This window comes from Pelodiscus sinensis, chromosome 24 (genome assembly GCF_049634645.1).
Source record: "Pelodiscus sinensis isolate JC-2024 chromosome 24, ASM4963464v1, whole genome shotgun sequence".
NCBI lineage: Eukaryota > Metazoa > Chordata > Testudines > Trionychidae > Pelodiscus > Pelodiscus sinensis.
Window position 1 is genome coordinate 1,999,381 of NC_134734.1, and position 27,307 is coordinate 2,026,687.

Below are 27,307 nucleotides of genomic sequence, written 5' to 3' on the forward strand. Positions count from 1 at the left end.
ATTAAATGCCGCTGTCTGTCTGTCTGTCTGTCTGTCTGTCTGTCCTTCTGGGCTAGGGATTGTTTGTGTCTCCAGGAGCGAGGGCGGGTAACTCTAGCTCCTGGAACCATGGGGGAGTCTGGCAAAGTCACTGCAGCTACAATAGCTCCAGAACAGCACCGACACCTACGGAGCTTCACAAATATTTGTCCAGGTGGGTGCTTCGGGGGCCAACCAACCAACCCGAGTCTGGGATAAGTGAGCTGAGTGTTCACTGCCTCCAGCGTCCTTTGGGAGGCAGCGCATGCTACAAGGAGTTACTTAGATGGGTGTTTACTGCTGGTTTATTATCCTATACAATGCCCCAGACGTATGCTCCCACTTCAGCCAGAACCAACCCCAAGTCCAGGGCTTGGCCACCATGCCCAGGTGAGTGACCTCCAATCCCCACGGAGTCTCTCTCTCTCTTGTCCCACGGGCATGACCTTTTGGCTCTTCTACAAATCCGAGTCCCCACTTGCCCACGATTGCCCGTCTCCGGCCGCCAGTGGCGGAGTAGGGGGCCCGGTCCCTCCCTTTCCCCCAGGTCCTGGCCAGAGCCCTAAGGTGGGGTCACAACTGCTCCCCTGTCTGGTTGATGGGGAATCCTCCCGAAGCGCATCAACCCGTGGGCCCAAAGAGCTCTGCCCGGGGCTACTTCCTACTTCTTGCCCCCATCCCCGGGCTCCGCCGATTCACTGAACGCGATGCAGTCCTACCCTCAGAGCGTCCCGCCGTGGGGCTCGTGGCGGGAGTGGCTCTGGAGCCTTTCGCTCCTCTTCCCCCGTCTGCTCACACTGGGGGGTTCCGAGCCCACCTGCCCCTCTCCCCGGGCTCCAGGGTCAGTCTCTCCTCCCTTCTCCGCATCCCCCGGGTTCACCTCACCCGCTGGCCTTTCCCGCAGGCACCCTGGCATGGTGTCGACGTCGTGCCTGGTCTCTGCCCTCTTCCCGGCATCGCCTGCCCGGTGTTGTGATGCAGCATTCCTGCTCTGCTCTCACAGTTCCGTCTGCCTCCCAGCTGGATGCCCGGGAACAGGCGCCGCACAGCCTCCGTCCTGTGAAGGTGCTCCCCACAACGCCAGGAAGAACCCGGCATGAGTGCGCCCCGTCACAGCACATGGACGGTACCGCTGGCCCAAGGGCCCCAGTCCTGAGGCCAAGCTTGGATGGGCCAGGCTTACCTGAGGCCCACATGACTGAGTGCTTGTTCTGAGAGCTCACAGGCAGGAATTGGTGGCAACAAGCAAACCTGTGGGGGGGGGGGAGTTCCAATGGATGCTCCCCCAGTGCTCTGGGGGGAGCCAGGGTCTCTCCTGAGCTACCCAGCACATGGGCAGGGTCTGGTTTGTAACAGTCTCTCTGCAAGGGCAGCGGAGGAACAAAGGGGCCCCCCGTGCAGGAAGGGTGGCCACAGCTGTGGTGATTTCTCTGTTGGGGAGGGCTGAGGAGAGAGCAAAGGGGCCTGCTAAGCAACCCACTCCCTGGGGCAGGCAGCTGTGCAGCTGAGCTGTGACCTGCTGCCTTCACTTTCAGTATGAGTCAGTCCAGCCCCAGCTCTCTATATAAGGAGGAGGCTGTGCCCAGCCTGTGAAGATCACAGCTGGAGACCTGACTGCTCAGCAGCACAGTGAGTGGAGGGGCTATGGGTGAGAGATGATGCCAGTGGAAGGCTGGGTGCAGCCAGGAGGGGGAGGGTGTAGCTGCCCCCCCCCCCCCAGTTTCCCAAGGAGCAGGCTGGCTGGCAGTCAGAGGGGCTGTGTTTTAGGGAGTGGGCTCCATGTGGGATGCTGTTCAACAGGCAGTGGGGCTGAGTGTCAGGGAGGGGCTCTGTGCTGCAGGGAATGGCTGGGGCTCCACTTGCTGCAAGGAGGGGGTGTGGGGTCATGGGGGCTTTGTACTGCAGGGAATGTTGGGCTGTGGGGGGTGCTAGGCTGTGGAAGGGGGGCTGGATGGCTCTGGGTCCTGCTCTGCAGACAGCTGGATGAAGGTGTGGGGGGGGGGTGCTGGGCTGTCTGTGTGTGTGGGGGGGTACTGGGCTGGCTGGTTCTGGGTGCTGCTCTGCAGACAGCTGGATGAAGGTCTGTGGGGGGTGCTGGGCTGGGTGTGTGTGTGGGGGGGCTGGGCTGGGTGTGTGGGGGGGGGTGCTGGGCTGGCTGGTTCTGGGTGCTGCTCTGCAGACAGCCGGATGAAGGTCTGTGGCGGGTGCTGGGCTGCGGGGGGTGGTGTCTGGGTTGAGGGATGAAGCTCTGGGCAGCAGCTCAGGGAGGATACGTGTTCTGTGGGTCAAATTGGCAGCCAGGGGATGGAGCAGGCCCTGGTCTGGAGCGGCAACGAGGCAGGTGGGGTCGCTGTGGAGAATGGATCCGGTTCCCCTGAGTTTAATGAAGCCCCGTGTTCGGTGCGAGCAGAGAGCGTCTCTTGCTGAGATGCTTCCCGTCTTCCCAGCACAGGGAGGGAGCTGGGCACTGGGTGTCTGGGAGGCAGGGACTGGCAAAAGGGCTCGGGCCGAATGGAGGAGCAGGTGCAAACAGGAACTCGCCATGGAGTGACAAACAGCTTCTCCCTCAGGCGGAATTACCTCGTTCTTGCCTTGCGCTGTGGGGAGCTGACAACACCCCCGCTGTGTGTGGCCCTTCTCCTCAGGCAGGAGGGTTAAACGGTCCCTGGGCTGGAGACGGTGGGAAAGTGATAGAAATAGACACTCAAGTGTTCACGGCCTTGGCTCTAGGGCCCATTTGGTGGAGAATGAGCTCAAAGAAAAGGAATAATCATGCGTTGCAATGCCGGCTGGGCAGCGTCGGGAGAGGTCCTATTCCCCATAATGCATACATTTCTGGGGCCTGCTTCCTGCCTTGCCCATATTCTCCATGTGCTAATGACGTCCGGAGCGATTAGAATAAGGTATCTGGGGGCAGGGCAGGGGGTGGTCTTCACCCGCTCCCCTTCAGCAGGCGCCTTTCATCCCCATCCTAGTCCTGCAGGGATCTTCCACCCCATCTGGAAGGGGCCTTTTCTTCCCCTCCACCTAGCTGCAGTGGCCGTTTCTCACCCACATCCAGAGGGTTTTCTCCCTCTGCTGTTGGCTTCAGCAGGGAAGTAGGGACAGTAAGAGGAGAGAGACCATGTCTGGCAACATGTCAAACCCCATCCTCATACAGACACTCTTTTGGTCTTCCCTGTACTCCCGGCCCCCTGGTGGTCACTCTGCAGTACACCATCCCTCTGACCAGTCCCTGCAGTCACTCTGCAGTATAGCATCCCTCTGTACAGCCCATCCCTTTGCATGTGATAGGAAACAGTCCAATTGCAGGCACTTTCCATTTTCCTTGCACAACCAAATCTGCTACCGAATTTGGTGGTCCTAGCTCTTACCGTTTAGCATGACCTCTTCAGAAACAGACTCAAAGACTGAAAGATGCGGAGACAGAGAGAGGTGTGAACATTTCCGAAATATATAGATAAATAATTAAACTGCATCACTGAATGGGAGCTACATAAGATACGTTTTGTTCTGTTTTTTCTTTTTCCAGCTAAAAATGGGTAGAATCTGCCCCCCACCTCCGCACGGTTCAGGCTGTGTTTGTGAGTTCATTGCTTGGTTCAGAGCTGGCATTGATGCTCCAGTGCACATCCTGTGGTCTAAGTTGAATGGCAGGTGACCTGTGCTGCAGAAGCCATGGCACAGTGCACTTGCCGTCTTCTGGGTTTGTGTGTTCTCTGTGTCTGGGGCAAGGCAAACTTCCAACAGTCTTCTGTCTGCATTGACAGCAGGATAATTTGCAATGAAATGGGACTGCTACGCTCTTAGGCCTTACAGCACATTGTTAGCTCCCTGCTACATATATAAACATAGAGGCGGATCTTTCCCACCACTTCTGTTTTTCCTTCCCTCGGGAAATTAGTGTGACCCTTCTGACAGGTCAGGGTCGCGTTCTATATCTAGGGTCCTTTCCCACACTGTACCACAGACCAGCTAGAACCCCACCCAGCGACCTGGGGAAATTACGTTGCCCCTGGCTGCCTCGGCCAGGCCGCACTTCCCTGCCGCGCACACGGACTGAGCGGAGAGAAACCACCAACGAAAGAAGTTCCCTGACATTCATTAGGGAAACGCCCCGAGCAGGCTCCTCCCAAAACTGAGCAGGACGCCCACCCCAGAGTCCCTGGGGCAGAGCCTTGGGCCTCGTGTTCATGGGTTCTACGGCCAAACCGTCCTTCCCTGGGCCCCTCTCTGCTCCCTCTTCCCCTCACAGGCTGCCCTTGGTCAGGGAGGCCCCAGCGATTGTTCACCTCTCACCCCGGGGTGGGGAAGAAGGCATCTTGCGGGCTCAGGCAGCGGAGCAATTGCTCCGGCTGCCTCTCCAGCTCACTCCCACTGCCCTGCCAGCCAGTCTTCACTCACCTTCTGCTCCACCTGCCTCTGCTGTGAGCCCTGCAGGGCACTCTCCTGAGGTGCCGCCCAGCCCGTAGGCAGCGTCAGTGCCCAGAGAGCTCATACAAACCGAGGGTTCCCAGTGGAGCCTCTGTCTGTGTAACCAGGGTGGGGAACCGGTTAAACCAGACCAGGGACCTGAAGCAGAATCCACACTGTGACGGGTGGGATCACAGGGGTCCCCTTGGGGTTCTCATTCGGAGGAGGGATCAAGCCACTGAGCCCTCATGCAGCCCCTCTGAAGCACCCCACCCCCACAAGTGCTGGTTGCAGCTCCGCACCGGGAGGGCTCAGCTGTAGCCCTGCCGCACCCAGGAACACGCACCCCAAAGGGGCCAGAACCCAGAATAATCCCGTTTTCCTTTGTATAAATGGGTTACAGGAAAGCTTAGCCCCCCCCTTATCAGGGAATGAGAGGTGGCCAGTGGTTGCTCCCCCTCCCGGGTAACAGCTATTCACACGGGCCTTGTATGGAAGATGAATAGTCAGTTAAGGGATTGCACGTGAAAAGTGAAGCTCAAAGTAAGTCACTCAGCCAAAATAAACAAACACGCCAGCTAGTTCCCTAAGGAACCTGTTCTGTGGATCTCCTCACTCTAAACAGCTGTTCTAATCCTCTCTCTCTCAAGCTAGGCAGCCTCTGACCTTGGGCCTGATCCTTCCTCCTGCGCAGTCTTAGGAGTGTCCAGCTGGCATCGTAAGTGGTAAGTGGGAATCTCCTGGCACCCACCTGTATTTTTTGGTCCCCCCTGTAATACACCTTGTTGCTCAAGGCAGGAATTCTCTGTGCTCAGTCCAAACTCTTCTTGCCATGAGTGGGAAAGTGCCACATGCAAAATGGTCCCAGCATCAGGTGGGGAAAATGGGACTTGCACAAAGAGACAAACAGGCTTATTATCTAGCAAGGAAAGTTTGCAGGCCTGGCCAGACCAGACCCCTGCCCAACTCTGCAAGCCTTCCCAAGCCCCCACTGACTCTGAAATATCCCCAAACCACGCAGCCACTTGTAACTGTAAAGATGAAATGGGACAAGGGGGGGTGTGGCCCCCAGCTTGCCTGGATCTGGCCCCCGAGGCTCAGGGCTCCCCCACCAGCACTGGGGAGCCTGTGCTGCTGCTCCAACTCCCTGTGATCCCCTGGGGGCCCCCAGCCTGGACTCCCCTAGGCTCTGGTGTGCGAGGGGAATGTGGGGAGTGTCTCTCCTTCTCAGTCGGGGCCCACATCAGGGAGGGGCTTCTTGGTTTTTATTTTTGCTTCTCACTTGTGCATGGCCCCCGACTGATTTTTTTTTTTTCTGAGGGTCGGTTCACCCCCCCCCCCCAATCTCTCCTGTTCCAAGCTAGCTGCTGGAGAAAGCTCATTCAGGCCTTGGATGTTTGGAACTGTCTATTTGTTACGGATTCCCCCTTTAATACAATCAAACATCCTAGAGCATCGCTATTGCCGGAGGCTGGGTGTTTGCTTCTAGGCAAATCAGCCTATGTTAACCTTCATCACAGCCTCATGCAATTGAAATTGATGTCAGAATGAACTCGTCCCCCAACCAGTCACAAGCTCTGAAGGGAAGAGATTTGTCTGATTGATCCTAATCAGACACATCACTGGATGTTTGTCTTTTCCTTTGTTCAGATCTGCAGTAAGAGGAACTGAGCCGTTGCCGAAGGCTGCCATGACTGATAAAAAGGAAATTGAACACCTGAAGGCCATCGCTGAGACAGGAAACATCACAGAAGCTGCTGCTAAACTGCAGGAGAAGCTGGAGTCATTGGATGACACCCCACTAGACATCGCCATCACGGGAGAGTCGGGGTCAGGGAAGTCATCCTTTGTCAATGCCATCCTGGGCCTGCGTGATGATGATGAAGGTGCTGCAGCGACGGGGGTGACAGAAACAACGATCGAGCCAAAGGCTTATTCACACCCCACTCTGCCAAATGTAAAAATCTGGGACCTGCCAGGAATCGGGACCCCCAATTTTCAGGCAGACAATTACCTCAAGCAGGTAAATTTCAACAGCTACGACTTCTTCATCATCATCGCCTCACAGCGCTTCACTTCCCACCACGCCTCCCTGGCCCGTGAGATTCACAAGATGGGCAAGAAGTTTTATTATGTGCGCTCCAAAGTGGATAATGACTTGAAGGCTGAAGAAAGGAAAAGGAATTTCAACAAGGAGAGAACTCTGTATATGATCAGGGAGAATTGCAAAGAGAACCTGAAAGCGTTGGGTGAAGCCCCCCGATGGGTTTTCCTGATCTCCAGCTGGGAACTGGCTGACTATGATTTCCTGCTCCTGCAGGAGACACTGGAGAATGAGCTGGATGCTCAGAAGAGACATGTGTTCATCCTGGCCATGCCCAACATCTCGGCAAAGATTGTGGAAAAGAAAAAAGCTGAACTGCAGGAGCTTATCTGGGAAGCAGCCCTGGTGTCGTGTGTTATGGGTGCTCTTCCTATTCCAGGCCTTTCTCTCGTCTGTGATGTAGTCATCTTGATGTCTCGCATGAAGCATTTCTGCAAGTACTTAGGCTTGGATGAGGAATCTCTCAGCAAACTGGCCAGTCAGGTTGACAAACCCGTTGAAGAGCTGAAATCTGTCATCCAAAAATCTCCACTGGCCTCAACCGTAACAAAAGACTTTGTAATGACTCTGCTTTCTAGATCTACAGCTGGAGGCCTGATGGCAGTTGAACTTCTTCTGGATTTTGTACCAGTCCTTGGCTCCCTGGCAGGTGGAGCACTGTCTCTTGGGACCACACGCTACATGCTGAAGGGCTTTCTGGATGATGCTGCGGAAGATGCTAAGAAAGTTCTAACCAAGTTCCTTGAACTGAAAGCTGAAAAAGTTGCACAGCAGTAACAAAGCGACCTACACGTGTACAAAGAAAACCCTCCGTGCCCAGCCCAGCCCTCTCAACCTCTAGAAGTGGGTGAGAACAACAAAACCAACAGACACAAAACTGCACCTGAATCCAACAAACAGCAGAGACAACGACCGAGTCAGATCACACAGGATACTGGTGAATCAAAAGCTTGTCCCTTCCCTTGCAATATCTCCAGGGGCTCACAGCTGAGAGTGATAGGAAGGGGAAGAGCAAGAAGCAACCTGGTGTGAGCCCTGGGGGGAGGCATCACTTCCCTGCCCTCCTGAACTCCCACACCCCTGACCTGAGTGCCCCACAGCCCCTTCCTCCAGCACGGACTCCTGAAACCCCACAGCCGTATGCCTGTCCTGAGCCCCCCACAATCCCAGGCCCCAGCCCAGACTCCAGCACCCCTTCACCTCCGCCCCTCCTCACCCTCCAACCCTGACTCCTGCGCACCCCACACTCCCACCGCCTACTGTGAGCCGCCCCCACACTCCAACCCCCTGCCCTGAGAACCTCCTCACCCCAACCCTGAATTCTGCACCCCCATCCACTAACCACATACCTTGAGAGCCTCCCCACCCCAGACCTGACTCCTGTAACCCCCACTCCTCCTGGCCCTGGCTCTGAGCCCAACCCTGATTCTTGCATCCCCTGGATCCTGCAGCCCCCTGTCCTGAACCCCTCCTCCCCCCAGTCCTGACTCCTGCACATCCCTGACCCCCAGACCCAGGCCCTGACACCAGAACCCCACTGTAGAGAGACTCCTATGCAACTTTCAACCCTGACTCCAGCACCTCCCAGCCCTCTGCCCTGAGCCCCTGCCGTCTCCTAGCCCTGTCTCCTGCACCCCAGGCCTTCATTACCTGAGCCCCTCTTCACCCCCATCCTAACACCTGAACCTTCCACAACCTCTGCCCTGAGCCCCTCCTCACCCCTATCCCTGTTGCATCCCCACACCCCCAGCCTCTGGCCTTGAGCACCCCCTAACCCCATCTGTGATTCCTGTATATATATATATATACACACACACACACACACACACACACACACACACACACACACACACTGAGCAGCCCCTGGCCATGAGCTCCTCTTTGCCCACCAACCCTGACTCCTTCACCCCACCCCCACACAGCACTCTGTCCTGAGCCCATCCTCACTCCCCCAACCCTGACTTCTGCAGGGCTCCCATCACTGAGGGGGGTGTGGTGGGATATGACCCCTGCTGCCATCCCACACCAGCCCACCCCCAGTAACCCTTAAAGAACTGCTCCAGAGGATGCAGTCTCAATGAGGGCAGAGAGCAGAGCATTGTGGGAAGGGGCAGAGCTTGGGGACATCCTCCTGGGATGCTGGGAGTCCTAGGTTGTATTGCAAAAGTGCTCAGGCTGTAGTTGGTCTCCAGGCCATGACTTTGCGCCCCATGGTGAGGTTGCTGTTTACAGTGGTGCAGAGGGGGGATCCATCACGGTAGGGTGTCCACCTTTGTGAGTGTCCCCAGCGAGACTGGGAACCAAGGGCTAACCTGCTTGTTTGCATTTAAGTATCTTTTCCTGTAGGTTTTTGTTTCCTTCTGGCTATTATAATAGGCTACATATGAAAGTAGTTTTGCAGTTAGGCTGTAACGCAAGGGACCTGCAGGCCACGTCCTGTATGTCAAGCTAAGGCAAAGTTAGCCAACCTACGTGTGGGACACTTGCTCTCTGGGTGAAAGTCAGGCTACATCTAGACTGCAGCCTTCTTGTGCAAGGAGTTTTTTTCAGAAGAGATCTTCCACACAAACTTCTTGTGCAAGAGAGTGTCCACATGGCAAAAATGCATCGGAAAAGCAATGTGCTTTTGCACAACAGAGCATCCAGACTCTCGCAAGTAAGCAGTGATGGCTTTGGACAGAATAGCCATGAGACTACCTGTGCCTTTTCCTCTTCCCTCTTCATGCACAAAAACTTCTCTTTCCATCCACACACGCGTCTTTGTGCAAGAGTTCTTGATTAGAAAGGCATTCTTCCTCGTAGAATGAGTATTAACAATTGCACAAACCCCCCTCTGGATTCTTTCACTTACTCAACCAAAAACATGCTTGAGGTGTGGACTCTGCAAGGTTTTGTGGAAAAGCTCTGTAGTATAGACATAGTCTGGGTGTGCACATTCAGGATCTTACAGCACAATAGAGCGACTTTCAGTGGCATAGGGGCATCCAAGAATACTCTCTCACTCAGCTGGAACACCACCTCTTGGAGAAACCCGCAATCACCAGGTAGAATAGAGCCAGTAACTGCGCCAGGCAGAAAGAACTGATGTGGTATGTAAGCACGGAAGGGGCTATGGTAACACATGGACATACAGGAGAAGAAATGGGGGTCAATGGTAGACTGACCGATAAGAAGTGACGCGAATATGGAGTAAGGGAAACATCGGCTCCTGAATATGCATCGAGCAGAACAACGTCAGTGCACCGGATGATCAAAGTGGCACCCCAACCTAAAGGCGGTAGGAAGAGAAGTGGTCCGGGGCAGTGCCAGAATGATGGCCCCTGATGGTGAGGGGAGGGTGATAGAGGCAAATGAGGGTTAACACCTCAAGTTGCTCTAGAAGGAATGGGGTGGGTATAAGGCTCTGTAGATGTACAGTCCCTCTCTATCTTGTGGTGTTCAAGTGTTTGTGACTGGGCCCCATGTATTAATAAACTCTATTTGCAAATATACAAGAGCGCCCGTAGCGTGAGTGTGGCATCTGTGCTCAGCAGAGTTCCCAACCGCAGAATAATTTAAATTATGGGCCTGATCCTGGGGCAAGAGCTGCCAGCCCTCCAGGTGGTAACTGGAAATCCCTTAGGATATGTCTACACTACAGTGTTAATTTGAGAACTATTTTGAATTAAGATCATTCGAATTAATGCGTCTACACACAAAATGCTTTTTGAATTAGCATCTTGCTAATTTGAAATACTGCGTCCACACCGAGTGGACATGGATTCAGATGTAAGACCGGCCGGAACCAGGTCAGGGGTGGGCATCAGGTCAGGAGTGTCTTTGTGTGGCTGTTGCCTGAGGCTTGTGCTTAAAGGGACACACACAAACATCCCTCCCCTCCCCTCCCCTGGACAGCCAGTTCTCAGGTGTCCCTGCTTGCTTGCCTGCCTCGCTGTGGGAGAGCAAAGCATTTGTCTCGGAGTGCTGTGGTTGCCCTCGCTCAAGACACCGTAGAACTCTACACCATGGAGCTAGAGCTGCTCCTGGGCACTCAGCAATGCATCCACGAGATGCACCAATCAGCCTGGCTGCACTTGCTGCAGGCTGCCATCTGGGAGGTCCATCGGGGGCTGTCAGTATCCAGGAGGCCCTGCAGGAGAGCATCCACCCTGAGGAGCACTAGGAGCCTCCCTGGTCTACCCCCCTGGGGCCTTCTGCCTCATTCCTCCCTCACGTTCTTCCACTGACCCCTCCCTAGCCCCCTTCCCGATATATTTTCATAAACACAAACTCTCTTTATTTAACAAAATTGGGGTGGATATGAAACTCCATTGAGACTGGGGAAAGGAAGCAGGAGAGAGGGAGGGAGACGGGAGGGGGAAACCTGGGAGGAGGAGGAAGGGGGAGGAGAAGCTCAGGGTTGGGGGTCTTGCTGGCCCTCCTGTCTCACAGTACTGCATGTACAGGAGCCTCGGCATCCTGGGGCGGGAGGGGTGGAACGGGCATAGCGGGTGGTTCAGGTGGGGAGGGGGAGAGCAGAGTGGGTGGAAGAAGCGGGAGGGGGAGCAGACGCGATCACTACGGTGGCCACGGGCTGGAGCAGCAGCAGGCACCAATCTCTGCACCAGGGTCTGCAGGTGGTCGTGGATGGCATGGCCCTGGTCCAACAGCGCCCACAAGCCCTCCCGCCGCAGATGCAGGTCTTCCTCCACCCAGCGCTCCTGGCAGCGGACCTGCCTTGCATATAATTCCAGGTGCTGTCGCTGGTACCCCTCCTGGTTCCGGGCCATCCTGCTGGCCTGGGTGCGGGAGGCTGTCCTTGGCGGGGTGGTGCACCCTGCACTCGCAGCTGGTGCGACTGTGGAGAAACCAGAGAAGTGGTCATTTATCCCTGGGGCACAGTGGGTAAAACCCAGCCCCACTCTGCAAGGCGAGGATGGCAGGTCTTTGCACCATCATGTCCTGCTATCCCTCGGCATGAGAGTTGGCCCGGGACTACATCCATGCCCCTGTGCTGTATATCGTGTGGGTGTGTCGGGTGGGAGGGGAGATGTGCTCTGTCTCTGTGTAAAAGGGCTTCTGGAGGAAGGGCATTGTGCAGTATCCCTCTCCAGGGTCAGGAGCATGTCATGTGCCTTCATACATACATGCCAGGGTACCACGGCCCCTGTGTGGCAGGAAACGGGCCACATGCCCCGGCTGGCACAGCACATGCACAGGTTGCTGCATGATCCATGCTCAGCAAGGCCCACACGCACAGTCCCTGGGCTCCCTCGCCCCTCCCCCCTGCTCTGCATAAGGGGACAGTGATGGCATTCACATATCGAGGCCTCCCCGGCATCGGACGACACAGGCAACAGGCTTGCTGGGAAGGCTCTGGGTTCCGGGCTTCACGGCACACTCCCTCCAGGCTCCTGGCCATCGTCGTCATCCTCTTCCTCCTCCTCTCCATGCTCCTGGGAGCTTGCAGACTGCTCCTGGGGAGTGGTGGAGGGCTGGCTGGCACCGGGTGGCTGGCTCATGCTGGCAACTAGGTCGGGGCAGCACCTGAGGGCTCTGGGCTGACAGGCCCTGTGGCCAAACAGACTCTGCCCCTTTAAGAGCTCCGGGCCTGGGCGGGAGCAGAAGAGTTTTCCTTGTTTGGCCCAGAGTAGCCACCAGGGGAAACTGGGAAGGGCTGGAGCTCCGCTAACTCAGAATGAGCATCTACACAGCGCTTATTCCGAATGAGCTAATTTGAGTTTGGAGTTACTCCTTGTAGAAAGAGGTTTACCAAACTCAAAATAAGCGCCCAGCTATTTCAAATTTATTTCAAAATAGAGGTTTGACTGTGTAGAGGCTATGAAAGTTAATTCAGAATAACGGCTGTTATTCCAAATTAACTTTGAAGTGTAGATATACCCTAAGAAAACTATATAAGGGTATGTCTACACTAGCAACCCTAGTTCGAACTACGGTGGCTAACGTAGTCATTCAAACTTGCAAATGAAGCCTGGGATTAAAATATCCCAGGCTTTATTTGCATGTTCCCGGCGCCGCCATTTTTAAATGCCCAGTAGTTCGAACTCCGTGCCCGTGGCTACACGCGGTACGGGCTACGTAGTTGGAACTAAAGCCCCTAATTCGGACTACCATTACTCCTCATTGAAGGAGTTACATGGCAGGAGTTATATGGGCATTATATTGCTCTCTGCTGGGGTCCACGTGTCCGGTGTACAGGTTCATAAGCCAGGACATGAGGGGGTAGGTTGCATCTCCCCCAATGTACAGTGGCATCTGCACATCCCCAACCACAAATTCCGGAAGAATGTGCCCGTCTCCAGCCTGCAGAAGAGGCTGGAGTTTAGAAAGATGCTTTGCCCGACCACCCCACAAAAATATCCATGAAGTGTTCACAGTGGTTGACAAGGCCCTGCAGCACCATCGAAAAGTAGCTCTTGCAATTGATGAAGTGGGCTGCTCGATGGTCCAGTGCTCGGAGGGGGATGTGGGTCCCATTGATGGCTCCCCTGTAGTTGGGGAAACCCAGGGCAGCGAATCAGGCCACGACCATGTCCAGGTGTCGCGGACAGATGACCCTCTTCAGCAGGATGGAGTTGATGGCCCTCACCACCTGCAGAAGGACACAGAGAAACACACAAAAGAGAGAATGAGATAGAGGGGATGCCTGAGCCCTTAGGAGGTATGCACCCTGTCTCTCTCCTCTGCCCCCCAAACACCCCAGAAGCCTCCGTATTAAGCTGCTCCTCCCCCAGCAGCAGAGCTGTGTGGGGGCAGAACTGTACAACCCCGTGGGGGACTGGGTTTTCCCCCACCCCCACAGCACTCCCCCCAGCCAGGACTCTCCCTACCCTCCTGTGCAGGGACTGCAGCCCCAGAGGGCCTTACCTGCATGCGGACAGCTCCAACAGTAGAATTGCCCATGCCAAACTGCAGCTGTCCAGGGTGGTGAGCTTCCAGAGGGTGATGGCAACCCTCTTCTCCAGGGGGATGGCTGCCGCAGGTGGGTGTCTTGTCTCTGGAGAGCAGGGGCAAGCCAGGCACACAGCTCCAGAAACGTCTCCTTCCTCAAGCAGTTCTGCAGCTACTGCTGGTCGTCCCACCATTCCATCACTATCTGTCCCACCAGTCGGAACCAGTGTCCTGCCTCCAGAAACACCTCTCCACAGTGTAGCCACCACATCCAGGGAGAGGGTCTCCACATTGAGCTCCAAGTCGAGCTCCTGCAGGAGCAGTACGGCGCCATGTGGACAAGAAGGTTTTGCAGAAGATCTTCTCCACAAAGAGGAGCAAGAAGCCTGCAGTGCAGACATAGCCTGGGTGTTAGGTTGGAATCATGGGCGATGGGTTTAAAAGGCAAGAGGAGTCAATGCCTCCCCGGTCTTTGTGCTCATCCACTCCCCTCAGCCTATCCCCATTCTGACTGTTCCTGAAGGCTCCCACAACCGGGTGTTGGAACTTGCAGACTAGTAACCCACCACCCCCGTGGATGTTAACTTAAAAGTGAAAAGCCTTTCGGCTTGCTAGATCTATCAGCAAAAGACTGAATCTGCAAAAAACCATGAAGAGGTAAAAACCATTTAACAAGCACGTGTCTACCTGAATTTAGTGACAAAACCAGTTGTGCTTTGTTCTGCCTGCTGGACCTTAGCTTACAATTTGATTTACCTCTTTCATTTGTTTGTTCCTCAGGCACATCTCTAAAAAATCCAGGCAGAGATATTTAGATGCACATTCTGGACCTTTAGAGATTTTTAAATACATTCTGGAAAAAACCTCTCCCTCCATCTAAAATACACATTTTAACTGTATTTGCTACCGTACAAAAACTTGCTTCCAAACTCTGCCTGTTCCTTCTATCACCCCTACTCCCTTTTACCTCACTGTTAAAGAGAGTCCATAAAGAGACAATGTCCCTTTTCAGCTCGGTCAATGATGGAAATTCCCATTGGCCCCTGTGCTGGGCAAGGACAACCCCTTAGGATACATCCTTATACACATCAGCCCTGACGTATCAGGGTGCCTCCCTCTGATGTACCTAGGTGTCACATTGCTGGATCTTGAGGGGAGCAGCCAGATCACTGATGCATCCATAGGTGGGGGTGTTGGCCCCAAAAATGGTATAGAAGGGGGCCATGTGAGGTATTGAATAGAAGCTTATTATCTGATAATCCTATGTACGCTGTTCATGTGTTTGTATAATGTCTGTGTGTGCAATTATTAGCATGTACTTGTATGGACACTGAAGATTTCCCTGCATGTGGTTAAGCATTGGGCAGGGCCGAGCCTGTGGAGCCTGTGGACATGCTAATTACCTGTGGAACAATGGCTCTCAATGGGCCAAAGACACACCCAAAGAATGGGGGCTGTCACCTGAGAGCAGCCAGCAGGGAACACAGAGAGGCTGAGGACCAGGTGACCTGCTGCATACCAGAAGAGGCCAGGAAGGAGGTATAAAGAGGCCATGTGGTCGATGCCATTTTGTTCTCAGCTCAGCACTTCATCCCAGAGGCAGCATTGCAGGGATCGAAGAGCCCGGAAGACCTGTGAACCCATCCTGATCGTAGGATGTGCAACAAGAACTTTTAAACCAGCAGCTGCAACATCTCTGCTAGAGCCTGCATCGAGGACTGGGAGATTCGGTGCATGTAACGTACTATTCTTTAACAACCTTACTCTCATGCTTTTCTTTATTGTAATAATAAACCTTTAGATATAGATTCTAAAGGATTGGCCCAGCGTGATTTGTGGGTAAGATCCAGAGGGTAAATTGACCAGGGATCTGTGGCTGGTTTCTTGGAACCGGACAGAACTTGTTCGGGGTAGGTGGGATTGGGTGCTAGGACCCCCCACCTGTGTATAGGCCTGGGGCCATCTGGGGCACGGATATTGCTGGGGTGTCGGAGGGGTTTTGCTCGGGAGGCTTCAGGCAGGCAGCTTAAGCGCTCTGTGGGACTGGTTTGTGGCCTGTTTGGAGAGGTCACCAGTCTGGGGGCTGTAAGGAGCCCCGGATTCGAGCAATTCGCCCTGAGCGGATGCCCTCAGCTGTGCCCAGACACGGCCCGGTCCGTCACACTAGGTACCCCCGTCTGTGACAGGGTCAGGTCGGAGGGGCGCAAGGGAATGACAGAAGGGAGGTATATTAGCCTTAGACTGAGTAAATTTCTGTGCCCAGGGAAAACTGGCAGGGGCTAGTCCAGAACCAGGGGAACATGCGAGAATCAATCCAGACAATTTAGCACCCGGAGCTAATTAATTGGGCTTCCCGAGTTAAGTGAGCCACGGCTGGTTGGAACATCTGGGGCCGAGTAAAGAGCCAGTTGAGACTGGTTGTAAAGAGCAGCTAGCGCACAGGGAGCTGAGAGGACAGAGGGAGGGCTGCAGAGGATCTAGGAGGAGCAAGCACTGATGGATACTAGGAGGGAGAATCTGGGCTAAGGAAGGTGCAGAGAAGGAGCCCAGAGGGTGTGTAGCTGCCTCACGGCTGGTGTTTTATGGGCAGCTGCTATTACAGGGCCCTGGACTAGAACCCAGAGCAGAGGGTGGACACAGGTGGCCCCCCACCACCCACTTTCCCATTTCCACTCAGGGAAAGGACCGTCTGGGGAAAGAAAAGGGTCTACTCAGCCCTGTGTGATTGGCGGCCCAGCAAGACTGCAGAGTTTGGTTTCCTGCCATACCTCATGCTGGCCATGATGACAGGAGCTCAGCAAAGAGCAGGCTGGTGCCCAAGGGGTGGTGCCGAAACTGAGGACTGCTGCGATCCTCTGAGACAAGCCATCTGCCTGCAAGTGCAGGACCCACTAGGACTGAGTAGGAGCTTTGTGGCACAACCATTATCTTGTACATGGTGCTTCAATCAAGACATCGCGATCGACCAAGACCCTGTTCTGAACCTGTTCGGCATGTGCCTGTTCTCCGTGGGGACTGTGATGGTACTGTCACGGCTCACAGGTCATGCCCACGCTCGGCCCGTCCATCCCCAGGCAGGACCCCCCACTCTAGTGCAGCAGCCCACTCCACGCCAGCGGCAGTGAGACAGCCCTTTCTCAGGGAATCCACTCCAGTTCGGTGACCCTCTCTTGAGGAGCCCACTCTCACCTGGGGGTGCCGCCCCTCCACATCCAAGATGGCACCTCTCAGGGCCTTCAGCATTCCTGTCACACTCCACCACTGACTCGTCATCTGGAGAGGCCTTCCCTTCCCATTCATCCCTCATCAGGTCAAGGGGGCCCTCACCCATCTCCCGCACAGCAACTTGAGTGGGGAGAACCCCGTGAATTCCTGGGGCACGTCCCTATACACAAACAGCAGGTGGGGTAAGTACTTGTCCCAGTCCTGGGGGTGCTGGTCCATAAAGGTTCTCACCATTTGTTAGAGTGCTCCATTGCATTTCTCCACCAGCCTGTTGGACTGGGGGGATGCGCCGAGGCCTAGGTGTGCTGGACCCCGCACTGTTCTCACAAAAAGCAGCAGGGCCGACATGAATTTGGACCCCTGGTCTGTAAGGACCTCCTTGGGGAACCCCACTCTGCTGAAAATGGTCAGCAGCATGGCTGTCACCGTGTCGGACTTGACAGAGGGTAGTGCCACAGCCTCTGGGTGGTATGTAGTGAAATCCAGCACCATTAGGATGTATTTCTTCCCTGATCGGGTTATCCTGCTGAGAGGCTCCACTCTATCCATTGCCACCTTCTGGAAAGGTTCCTCTATGATGGGCAGGGGCCTCAAAGCCTCATTACACGTATCCGGGGCTCCTCCTCCCTCCCCCCCACAGCAGGAGTCACAGGACCTGCAACACTGGCAAACAGCCTCAAAGACCCTGGGCGAAAAAGGGATGCAATCTTGAAGTAGCCTTGATGAGCAACTGTTAAACTATCCCTTTTGTCCTTAAGTCCTAGCAGTGGTAGGTAGGAAGAGGCCTCAACTCTTTAACAAAAAGAATAGGAAAGCAGGGGCCTGGGTCTTTTGGGGGGGCTGCACCTAAAGGAAGGAGCCTGAAACCCCAGGGTGGGGAGACAGCCCTGGTTTGGAGAGGCAGGAAAAGAGGTTTCGGGTGAGTTTGAGTAAGTTTGTACTGAGGTCTCAGCGTAGATTTAGCCAAGCACTTTTGTTACTTTTGATTTGTAACCTATTTTGCTCTGCTTGTTCTCGCTTATAACCACTTAAATTCCACTGCTGTTACTGAATAAAATCATCCTTATTTTCTATTAAACCCAGTGTAAATAAGGGTATGTCTACACTACCCCGCTAGTTCGAACTAGGGGGGTAATGTATGCATACCGAACTTGCTAATGAAGCCCGGGATTTGAATTTCCCGGGCTTCATTAGCATAAAGCCGGCGCCGCCATTTTTAAAAGCCGGCTAGTGCGAACCCCGTGCCGCGCGGCTACACGCGGCACGGGCTAGATAGTTCGGACTAGCTAGCTATTCCGAACTATCTGTACTCCTCGTTCCATTAAAAATGGCGGCGCCGGCTTTATGCTAATGAAGCCCGGGAAATTCAAATCCCGGGCTTCATTAGCAAGTTCGGTATGCATACATTACCCCGCTAGTTCGAACTAGCGGGGTAGTGTAGACATACCCTAATTGTTACCAGTGAACTGGCTCAAGAGAACCAGGTGGTGAGAAGCCCCGGAGAGTGGGAAGGCGAATGGCTGTGGCCGTATTAGCACCCCGGGAGGCACCCTCAATGGGTCCTCTGTGACTGCACCCCATCACACATCCACCGCAGGCGCCTTAGTTTGATCCCACATCCATCGGGAGATGGATCATACTCCTGCTTCTTCTACGCCCTGGCAGAGGATGGAACCCCCCTCACAGATGTGGAGCAGATGTGTGGAAGGGCCAGGCCCCTCTATGCTAGTTTGTTCTCCCTGGATCCGAGAAAAGCCAAAGCCAGCAGGGTGCTCTGGACCGATGTCCTGACAGTCAGCACGGGTGACTGAGATCGGCTGGAGCTGCCTGTCACTCTGGCTGTGTTTTCGGACTCCCTCCATCTCATGCCCACTAACAAAACCCCAGGCACAGGCCAGCTGACTGTGGAGTTGTACCGCTCATTCTGGGACATCCTCGGCTCAGACCTTGTCAGTGTCTGGGCCAAGTCCTTCGAGAGCGGGGTCCTGTCTCTGTTGTGCCCGCCTAGTCTAATACGGAGATTGTGGACCTCATTGAGGTTTGGGGGGAGGCCTCCAACGCCCACGACCTCTGCACTAGGCACAGGAATGCGGCCGTCTACAGCCGCATGGCTACCAGCCTGGCCGCCAGAGGCCACGTGGACCCAGGAGCAGGTCCGCTGCAAAATCAAAGACCTGCAGCAGGACTACTCCAGGGCCTCCCAACCAGGGGCTGACCCAGATGAAATATGAGAAAAGGTTATTTCAGTGTTTGGGCAAGGGATGTAGCGTGCTTCTGTTTGGACACATTTGGTTGCTTTTTTAGAGAGTCATTAGAGGAAAGGAGTTTGAAAAATTGAAAGTTTGATTTAGGCGGAGTAAGAAGAGAGATTATGAAAGGAAAGAAAGCTTGTTGGGTAAGAAGAAAAGATTTGAAAAAGAGAAAAAAATGAAATTAGTGGATACATTAGGTTTAAAGGAGAAAAAGAAGGGAAAGCCCCAGGAGAGAGAAGGGTGCTGTAAAAAGAATAGTTTTGTTGCCCGTTAAGAAAATGAAAAGGGTCATTAAATAAAAGAGGAGGTAATGAAAGCAAAGAAAGCTTGTTGCTGAAGATAGGATGAGGCTTAAAAAGAACTAAAAATTAAATACATTGTAAAAGCTAATTAAATAAAGAGGAGAACAGAAAAGAAAGCTTTTAGAGGAGTGAGCAAGACACAAGAAGTCTTTTTTCCGCTTGACTCCATGCTGATTAGGCCTCAGTTGGAGTTTTGTGTCCAGTTCTGGGCACCACATTTTAAGGAAGATGTGGAGAAACTGGAGAAGGTGCAGAGAAGAGCAACAAAAATGATTCAAGGGCTAGAGAACATGAGCTAGGAGGGAAGACTGAAACAAGTGGGCTTGTTTGGCCTGGAAAAGAGAAGAGTGAGGGGAAACATCGTAACAGTTTTCAAGTACCTAAAAGGGTGTTAAAAGGAGGAGGGAGAAAAATTGTTCTTGGCCTCTGAGGATGGGGAGGTTTAGGTTGGACACTTGTAAAAACTTCCTGCCTGTCAGGGTGGTTAAACACTGGAATACCGTATATTCCGGCGTACAAGACGACCTCTGAAGTTAAAAAACATCCCCCAAAAATCGGGGGTCGTCTTGTACGCCGGATGCCCCGCCGCCGGAGCCCCTCCGCGGCTTTGAAAGCCTCGGGGGAAGCCGGCGGGGGGGCATCCCAGGCGCGCATGGGCTGCCCCCCCGCCGGAGCCCCTCCGCGGCTTTGAAAGCCTCGGGGGAAGCCGGCGGCGGGGCATCCCAGGGGCGCATGGGCTGCCCGCCCGCCGGAGCCCCTCCGCGGCTTTGAAAGCCTCGGGGGAAGCCGGCGGCGGGGCATCCCAGGGGCGCATGGGCTGCCCGCCCGCCGGAGCCCCTCCGTGGCTTTCAAAGCCTCGGGGGAAGCCGGCGGCGGGGCATCCCAGGGGCGCATGGGCTGCCCGCCCGCCGGAGCCCCTCCGCGCCGCGCGGAGGGGCTCCGGCGGGCGGGCAGCCCATGCGCCCCTGGGATGCCCCGCCGCCGGCTTCCCCCGAGGCTTTCAAAGCCGCGGAGGGGCTCCGGCGGGCGGGCAGCCCATGCGCCCCTGGGATGCCCCGCCGCCGGCTTCCCCCGAGGCTTTCAAAGCCGCGGAGGGGCTCCGGCGGGGGGGCAGCCCATGCGCGCCTGGGATGCCCCCCCGCCGGCTTCCCCCGAGGCTTTCAAAGCCGCGGAGGGGCTCCGGCGGGGGGGGGGGGAGCCCAGGCGCTCCTGGCGCTCCTGGCGGCTTTGCTCCCGGTGCCTCTGGTCTGCTGGGGACCAGCTCCAGCAGACCAGGGACACCGGGAGCAAAGGAGGCGGAGGGGCGCTGGGGTATAAGATGAAACCCTATCTTTTAATTAAAAAGATAGGGGGTCGTCTTATACGCCCAGTCGCCCTATACGCCGGAAAATACGGTAAATTGCCTGGGGAGGTTGTACAATATCCAACACTGGGGATATTTAAGAGCAGGTTGGACAGACACCTGTCAGGGATGATCTAGACGATGCTTGGACCTTCCATGAGGGCAGGGGACTGGATTGATGCCTCTCGAGCCCCCTTCCAGCCCTAGGATTTTGTGGTAGAGAATCAGACTAGGGCCTGATCTCTGAGAGGGGGAGACATCTTGGCAGGGGAACAATTTCCCATGTTTCTCTTTGTGCACCAGCAGTTTCTGTGTGCGGAGAGTTTGGGGTTTGAGGGATACGCTCTGCATGGCAGGCAGCAGCTGCCCGAGGGAGAACAGAAGAGGGCCTGCAGTGACGGAGAACAGGGAAATGCACAGTAAAACTGGACAGGTTTATCTAGAATCTGGTCCCACTCCGGTTTGCAAAAAGCCGCTTCCTGCTCAGCCCTAACCCATCACGTCACTAACCCTGCAACCACCTCACTCGCTAGGGGAAAGTCAGCTCCTCCTCTTGGTTCACCTCCTGAAGTAAAGCCCTGAGGGTTCCCCCTAAAGGCTGAATTTGTTCCAGCCGCAAATATCGGTTCCGCGGACCCTGCAGGGGCTCCAGGACCGGGATTCAGGGTGCACCAGTCCAGTCTGTGGAAGGTACGTCCCCAGCTCGACTGCTCCATGCTGCTGCCAGAGGGCGGGGCTGCTGGCTCTTGGGGGTTGGTTGCATTTGAACCACTTGGGCTTTGGCTGCATTTCTAAAATAAAGGCACAGCCGTGGCAGCACATTCCAGTGAACTGTGGCCATGACTGGAGTGCGAGGGGAGGGGGGCAGTTCTCCCAGATATCTAAGTAAACCACCTCCAGGAGGGGAGCAGCCGCCAGTGCTGGGAGCCCATTTACACTGGCCTGGCGTGTTATAGCGCTGGGACCTGCTGTGCTGGTGGGGGGGGGGGGGGGGGCGGGGTTCACACCCTATGAGCCAGAAAGTTGCAGTGCAGTACAGTGGCCGTGTAGACTTAGCCTATGAGTTTCCATTAGCTTTAGGCCCAGGGAGTTTTAGCATGCCCCCCCCCCCCATGCATTCCCTTGGGGACCAGCCACCCCCACGCATGGGGGTTCCGGTTTGGGCTTCCCCAGACTGGGGAGCTCGGGGCAGTGGGGGAGGGGAGCCAACTCACTGTTTTTATTGCGCGCCGTTTCTGGGGAGCCACAGCCTTTGGCAGGGTGCGTGGTACTAAAGAAACCCTGACACTCTGTGGCACTCATCCTATGTCCATAGTTCTCGAAAAATCGTGGGAGTTGTGTGGCGTGGAGCACCAAACGGCTGCCCCCTTCAGCCCTGAGACGACGGGATTGGTCGCAAGGTTCAGCGGGACTCTCAGCGCTTACGAGGCAGGTTTCTAGGTGGCTGAAATTTTGGCTTGAGGTGCCCGGGCATCCCCCCACCCTGGTGACAGGGAACCAACTTCCCCTTGGGGTCAGAGGCTCTGAACTCTGGATTCCAGTGGGATGTGTTTCCAGGGTTTCTTCTGGCCCTGCCGTTATCACCCTGGTGACAGGGAATCATAGAATAATAGGACTGGAAGGGACCTCGAGAGGTCATCGAGTCCAGCCCCCCCGCCCTCAAGGCAGGATCAAGCTCCGTCTACACCATCCCTGACAGATGTCTATCTAACATGTTCTTAAATATCTCCAGAGAGGGAGATTCCACCACCTCCCTTGGCAATTTATTCCAATATTTGACCACCCTGACAGTTAGGAATTTTTTCCTAATGTCCAATCTAAACCTCCCCTGCTGCACTTTAAGCCCATTACTCCTTGTCCTGTCCTCAGAAACCAAGAGGAACAAATTTTCTCCTTCCTCCTTGTGACACCCTTTTAGATATTTGAAAACCGCTATCATGTCCCCCCTTAATCTTCTTTTTTCCAAACTAAACAAGCCCAGTTCATGAAGCCTGGCTTCATAGGTCATGTTCTCTAGACCTTTAATCATTCTTGTCGCTCTTCTCTGTACCCTTTCCAATTTCTCCACATCTTTCTTGAAATGTGGCGCCCAGAACTGGACACAGTACTCCAGCTGAGGCCTAACTAGTGCAGAGTAGAGCGGCAGAATGACTTCACGAGTTTTGCTTACAACACACCAGCTTCCCATTGCGGTCAGAGGCTCTGAACACTGGATTCCAGTGGAACAAGTTTCCAGGTTTGTTGTGACCCTGCTGTTATCAACTAGGCGAGGGGAAGGGCCGATCAGTCACCTCCCCAGGGGTTTGGCAGCTACCACACCCGGCAGATAGCGTCTCTCCTGCAGCCCTGCCACTGCCGGGCAGGGTCCGACCCCGCTAACTAAACACCCGCACTCTGCTCCTGCCTCGCACAGAAGAAAGCTGGTGGCTGCTCCTGCTGCAACAGAGAGGAAGCTTGGAGGTAGCTGGGGAGAGATGGGCTTTGGGGGCAAATTAGGGAGTTCAAGGGGGATGAGAAGAAGCCAGGGAGGGGGCCTGAGGGAGACGGGGGCAAGGTGGAGCTGTGGAGCTCTGAGGTGGGGGAAGGTACAAGGAACTAGGAAGTGTCACGGTTATGCTAAATCCCCGTCAGGCTGCCCCAGTGCTGTGATGAAACAGAATTGCGGGTTCAGACCCTGAATTCCTCTTCCCAAAACCCAACGGCAGTTCCTATAACTTACAAGGCCTGAAAACAAGGGATTGAGGACACCAGCCATCTCTCCCCACCCGTCCTGGAGATTTGAAACCCTGGAACCAATGCAGAGGGGGAAAAAGGCCCCGATGTGGCTTGGCAGAACCTGGTTGTACTTTATAGCAATGTCTGGGGTGTAAGTGTTTATTGCACGTTGAGTGATTTCAGGTTTCCCAATTGCATAAAATTTGGGCTTCAAATATTTTTGTCGATTTAAATGTCCACAGCTGTGGGAAGCGTCAGACAATCTGGGGGGCAGGGTGTATCATGCCAGTAGACATTGAGACACCAGAAGTGGAAACTTTCTGGCTGTACAAACACAAGCCGTCAATGTTCTGTGTCAAAACTTTGGCCTAGAATCAAATTCTCATCAGCACCTTGGGGCCAGGGCGGCAGTTTTCAGCACACACGCTAGTGAGGGTGAAACCGGCTCCCTGCTGCACGTGTGTAGGGTGCTTTGTGAGCTGCTGTGTGTTTTTAAGACTACATTTTCACTCCCTGAAACGCCCCTTTTCCTTTTCTTTTCTTGGGAAGAGGGGCTCTCTTGCAGGTGCCATGGATCTGGAGTCCGTCTCCGCGTTCATGAAGGGTCTGGAGTCCGTCTCTGAGCTCATGAAGGGCGTGGAGTTAATCTCAGCTCACATGGAAGCCCTAGATCTCAGGTTGGAGCCAAAGGATCTGTTCAATGGCACCATAAAGGTGTTTGAGGAGTTCATGGATCTGTTCCAAGACAAAGGGCAGGCTGACGTGGCTTCTATCACACAGGCAGAGCTGGACTCGTTCAAATCCACCATGCTCAACATCGCAGTCACGGGAGAGACGGGGGCGGGGAAATCGTCCTTCATCAACGCCCTGCGGGGCCTGACGGCGGAGGACGACGGGGCTGCCCCCACTGGGGTGACAGAAACGACAAAGCAGCCAACTGTTTATCCGCACCCGAACCACCCCAACGTGAGGCTGTGGGACCTGCCTGGCATCGGGGGCCCGGATTTCCACCCACACACATACCTGCGTAAAGTGAATTTCAAGAGCTACGATTTCTTCGTGATCGTTGCTTCGGAGCGCTTCAAATTCAGCCACGCTGCCCTGGCCCAGGAGATCGGGAGGATGGGCAAGAGGTTCTATTTTGTGCGCTCCAAGGTGGACGACGACTTGCGCAACGAAGAAAGGGATCGTCCCAGGACGTTCCGTCGGGAGATGGTCCTGCAGCGACTCCGGGCAGACTGCAGGGAGAACCTGCAAAGGGCAGGAATGAACCACCCTGAGATTTTCCTTCTCTCCAGCTGTGACTTCACGCAGTACGATGCTCCTGCTCTGCTCAGGGCTTTGCGGGATGATCTCCCAAGCCTGCAGAGACTCGCCTTCCTGCTCAGTCTGCCTAACCTGTCTGCCGACATCATCGACGAGAAGGAAGCTGCTCTGCAGAAGATGGTGTGGCTCATATCCCTGGGGTCGGCTTTAGTTAATGCCGTGCCAATCCCACGGCTCTCAGTTGCTTGTGATATCAGCATCCTGATAGGCTCCATGATCAGCTTCTACAAGTACTTCGGGCTAGACGACGGCTCCTTGGCTGCACTGGCCAGGCAGTGTGGGAAGCCCATCGCAGAACTGAAGGCTGTTATCACATGCCCTGAGACTGACAAAATAACCAATGATGTTGTCATCAAACTGCTGCTGAAGGAGAAGGCTTTCCCGGCATTAATTGCAAACCTGCCAGTGCTCGGTCCCATGCTCGCCGTGGGAATCTCTTTTGTAACCACTTACTTCATGCTGTTGAGCTTTCTCAAAGAAGTGGCTGAAGATGCCAAAAGAGTTCGGCAGACGGCTTTGGGGGAAGGCAGGAAAAAGCTTCAGTGATCAGCAGACGTGTTCGTGGATGACACACTCAATCCCAGATGGAGATAGATTGGGCTGTAAACCCTTCCCCCCCCACCACCCATGTTCAAAACCAAGCTAAAAGAAAGCAGCTTTTTCATTCTTTAATTTCCTATCATGAGTATCTAGTTTCTAAGCTTTCTGATGAACTCTTGGAGCAGCCAAAACATCTAATGCAGGAAACCCAACCGAATGCGCCACGATCCTCAGTGGATGTAACTCGGTATCAGAACCAACTTTGCCTTCAGCTGGTGTCTCTTTAGTATCTGGCCTGCTTGACCGGCCAGCCAGTGCCTGGAGCAGACTTGGAAGTGAAGAAGTAAAGCCAACGGGCAGTTTGTACGTATCAGCAGGGCTACAAATCAGCGAGGTCGCTGGAACAAGCATTTCCCAGTAATGTCGACCGGGAATGTTCAAACATCATGCGACTGAAAAAACATTTTGCTTCGTTTGTCTCCCGTTTTGAGGCTTCGTTGGGCCACTTTTCCTGCTATTCTGCAGAGCCACTAAAACTAAGGCTGGAAAATATGTTTTAAGTAAAAACAAAAATTCTCCAATGATCATACAACTCCAGAATCGGTAACGGGAAATCCAAATACTGCAGGTGTCACAAGAGTTAGCCACATGCATGTATGGAATGTAATGGTGCTGGGTTTGGCATCAGTTGATCCAAAAAGCAGTTTGATCCTAATCCCATAATTGTGTGATAATCTCATAATGCCGTAATTGGGTGAGCACTTGGACAAGCCAGCACATTGCTACGCATTGGGCATAAAAGATAAATTCTATATAATCTATCACCATTGCAACTGCATTGCTACTTTATCAATAACTTGAATATTGGTGCTTTATGATTGCTGCTCTCACCGAGATAGCTGTACCATGTAATAAATTCACATATAACTTAAATTAAACCTCTGTGTGGCTCGTGATGACTACGTTCAGAGAGAGAAATCCAGTGGCAGGGAGTTCCACAGATTAGCCTCAGTAATTTCCAGTGACAGGGCTATGTCTACACTGGTGGGTTCTTGCACAAGTATTCTTGCACAAGAACACATCCACACTGCCATAGACTTTTGCACAAGAGCATCCAGGCAGTGTGGACGCTCTCTTGCACAAGAAATCTCTGATGACCATTTTAGCCATAGGGCTTTCTTGTGCAAGAAAGCCCTGTCGCACATCCACACTGCCTTCCTGCATAAGAGCTCCTGCACAAGAGGGCTTACACCTGTTAGAAAAGAGCGTAGCTCTTGCACAAGAAGCCCTCTCTTCTGACACCGTACTGTAAATCTTCTTATGCAAAAGCGGGCGGGAAGTATGTCACTTTGGCACCTTGGAATTTTTAACCCTGATCTAGTGACTCGCCCTCCTGGGGGTACTGAAATGTCCAGGACTGATCCACAGTCAGTTTAAATCAGGGTGGTTCTGGGTTTGGCCTCTTCTCCTCTATCTTGTACCAGCTGGAGTCATTGCTCCTCCTCATAAACCTCGGAAGCTGAAAGAATTGGGCTTGTTTAGTTTGGAAAGGAGAAGACTGAGAGGGGACATCAGAGCAGTTTTCAAGTATGTAAAAAGATGTTACAAGGAAGAGGGAGAAACATTGTTCTCCTTGGCCTCTGAGGACAGACAAGAAGCAATGGGGTTAAACTGCAGCCAGGGAGGTTCAGGTTGGACATTAGGAAAAAATTCCTGTCAGGGTGGTTAAACACTGGAATAAATTGCCCAGGGAGATTGTGGAATCTCCATCACAGGAGATATTGAAGAGCAGGTGTCAAGGCTGTTCCTCACTTTGGCAGAAGTGAGGGGCACGCCAAAGCACCCCCAAACCTTGTCTTTACAGGCTTTGGTACAAAAAACTTTTCCCCAAAATCCTAATACCTCAACATTGGAGACTATCCACTGCCACCACACAAGTATTCCAAGAAAACCAGGGACCAGATCACTTGGGGAATCCCCTCCCTAAAAATCAGGGTACCTCAAGTTCTTTTCCCCGTAGAGCTTGGAAAGATGAGAGAAAATAAGCTGCACTCTGTGGTAGCTGACTCCTAGTCAGACTGACAGACCTCTCAGAACACAAAAATGAACTAATACCGGTTAGTAAGAAAAAGAAAACAAACTTTTATTATCAAAACAAAATTCCTGTTGCAAGCATAGT

At 54.0% G+C, this 27,307-nt stretch overlaps 1 protein-coding gene across 1 annotated transcript; it reads left to right on the forward strand.

Annotated features, from left to right (window-relative positions):
• Positions 1-1,630: 1,630 nt before the first annotated feature.
• Positions 1,631-25,763, forward strand: LOC102446797 (interferon-inducible GTPase 5-like). The gene is made up of 4 exons (XM_075907100.1): positions 1,631-1,647; positions 5,082-5,156; positions 6,082-6,680; positions 23,933-25,763. Exons 3-4 carry the CDS (start codon positions 6,122-6,124, stop codon positions 25,132-25,134), a joined length of 1,761 nt encoding a protein of 586 aa, XP_075763215.1. The 5' UTR covers positions 1,631-1,647; positions 5,082-5,156; positions 6,082-6,121; the 3' UTR covers positions 25,135-25,763.
• The last annotated feature ends 1,544 nt before the right edge of the window (positions 25,764-27,307 follow it).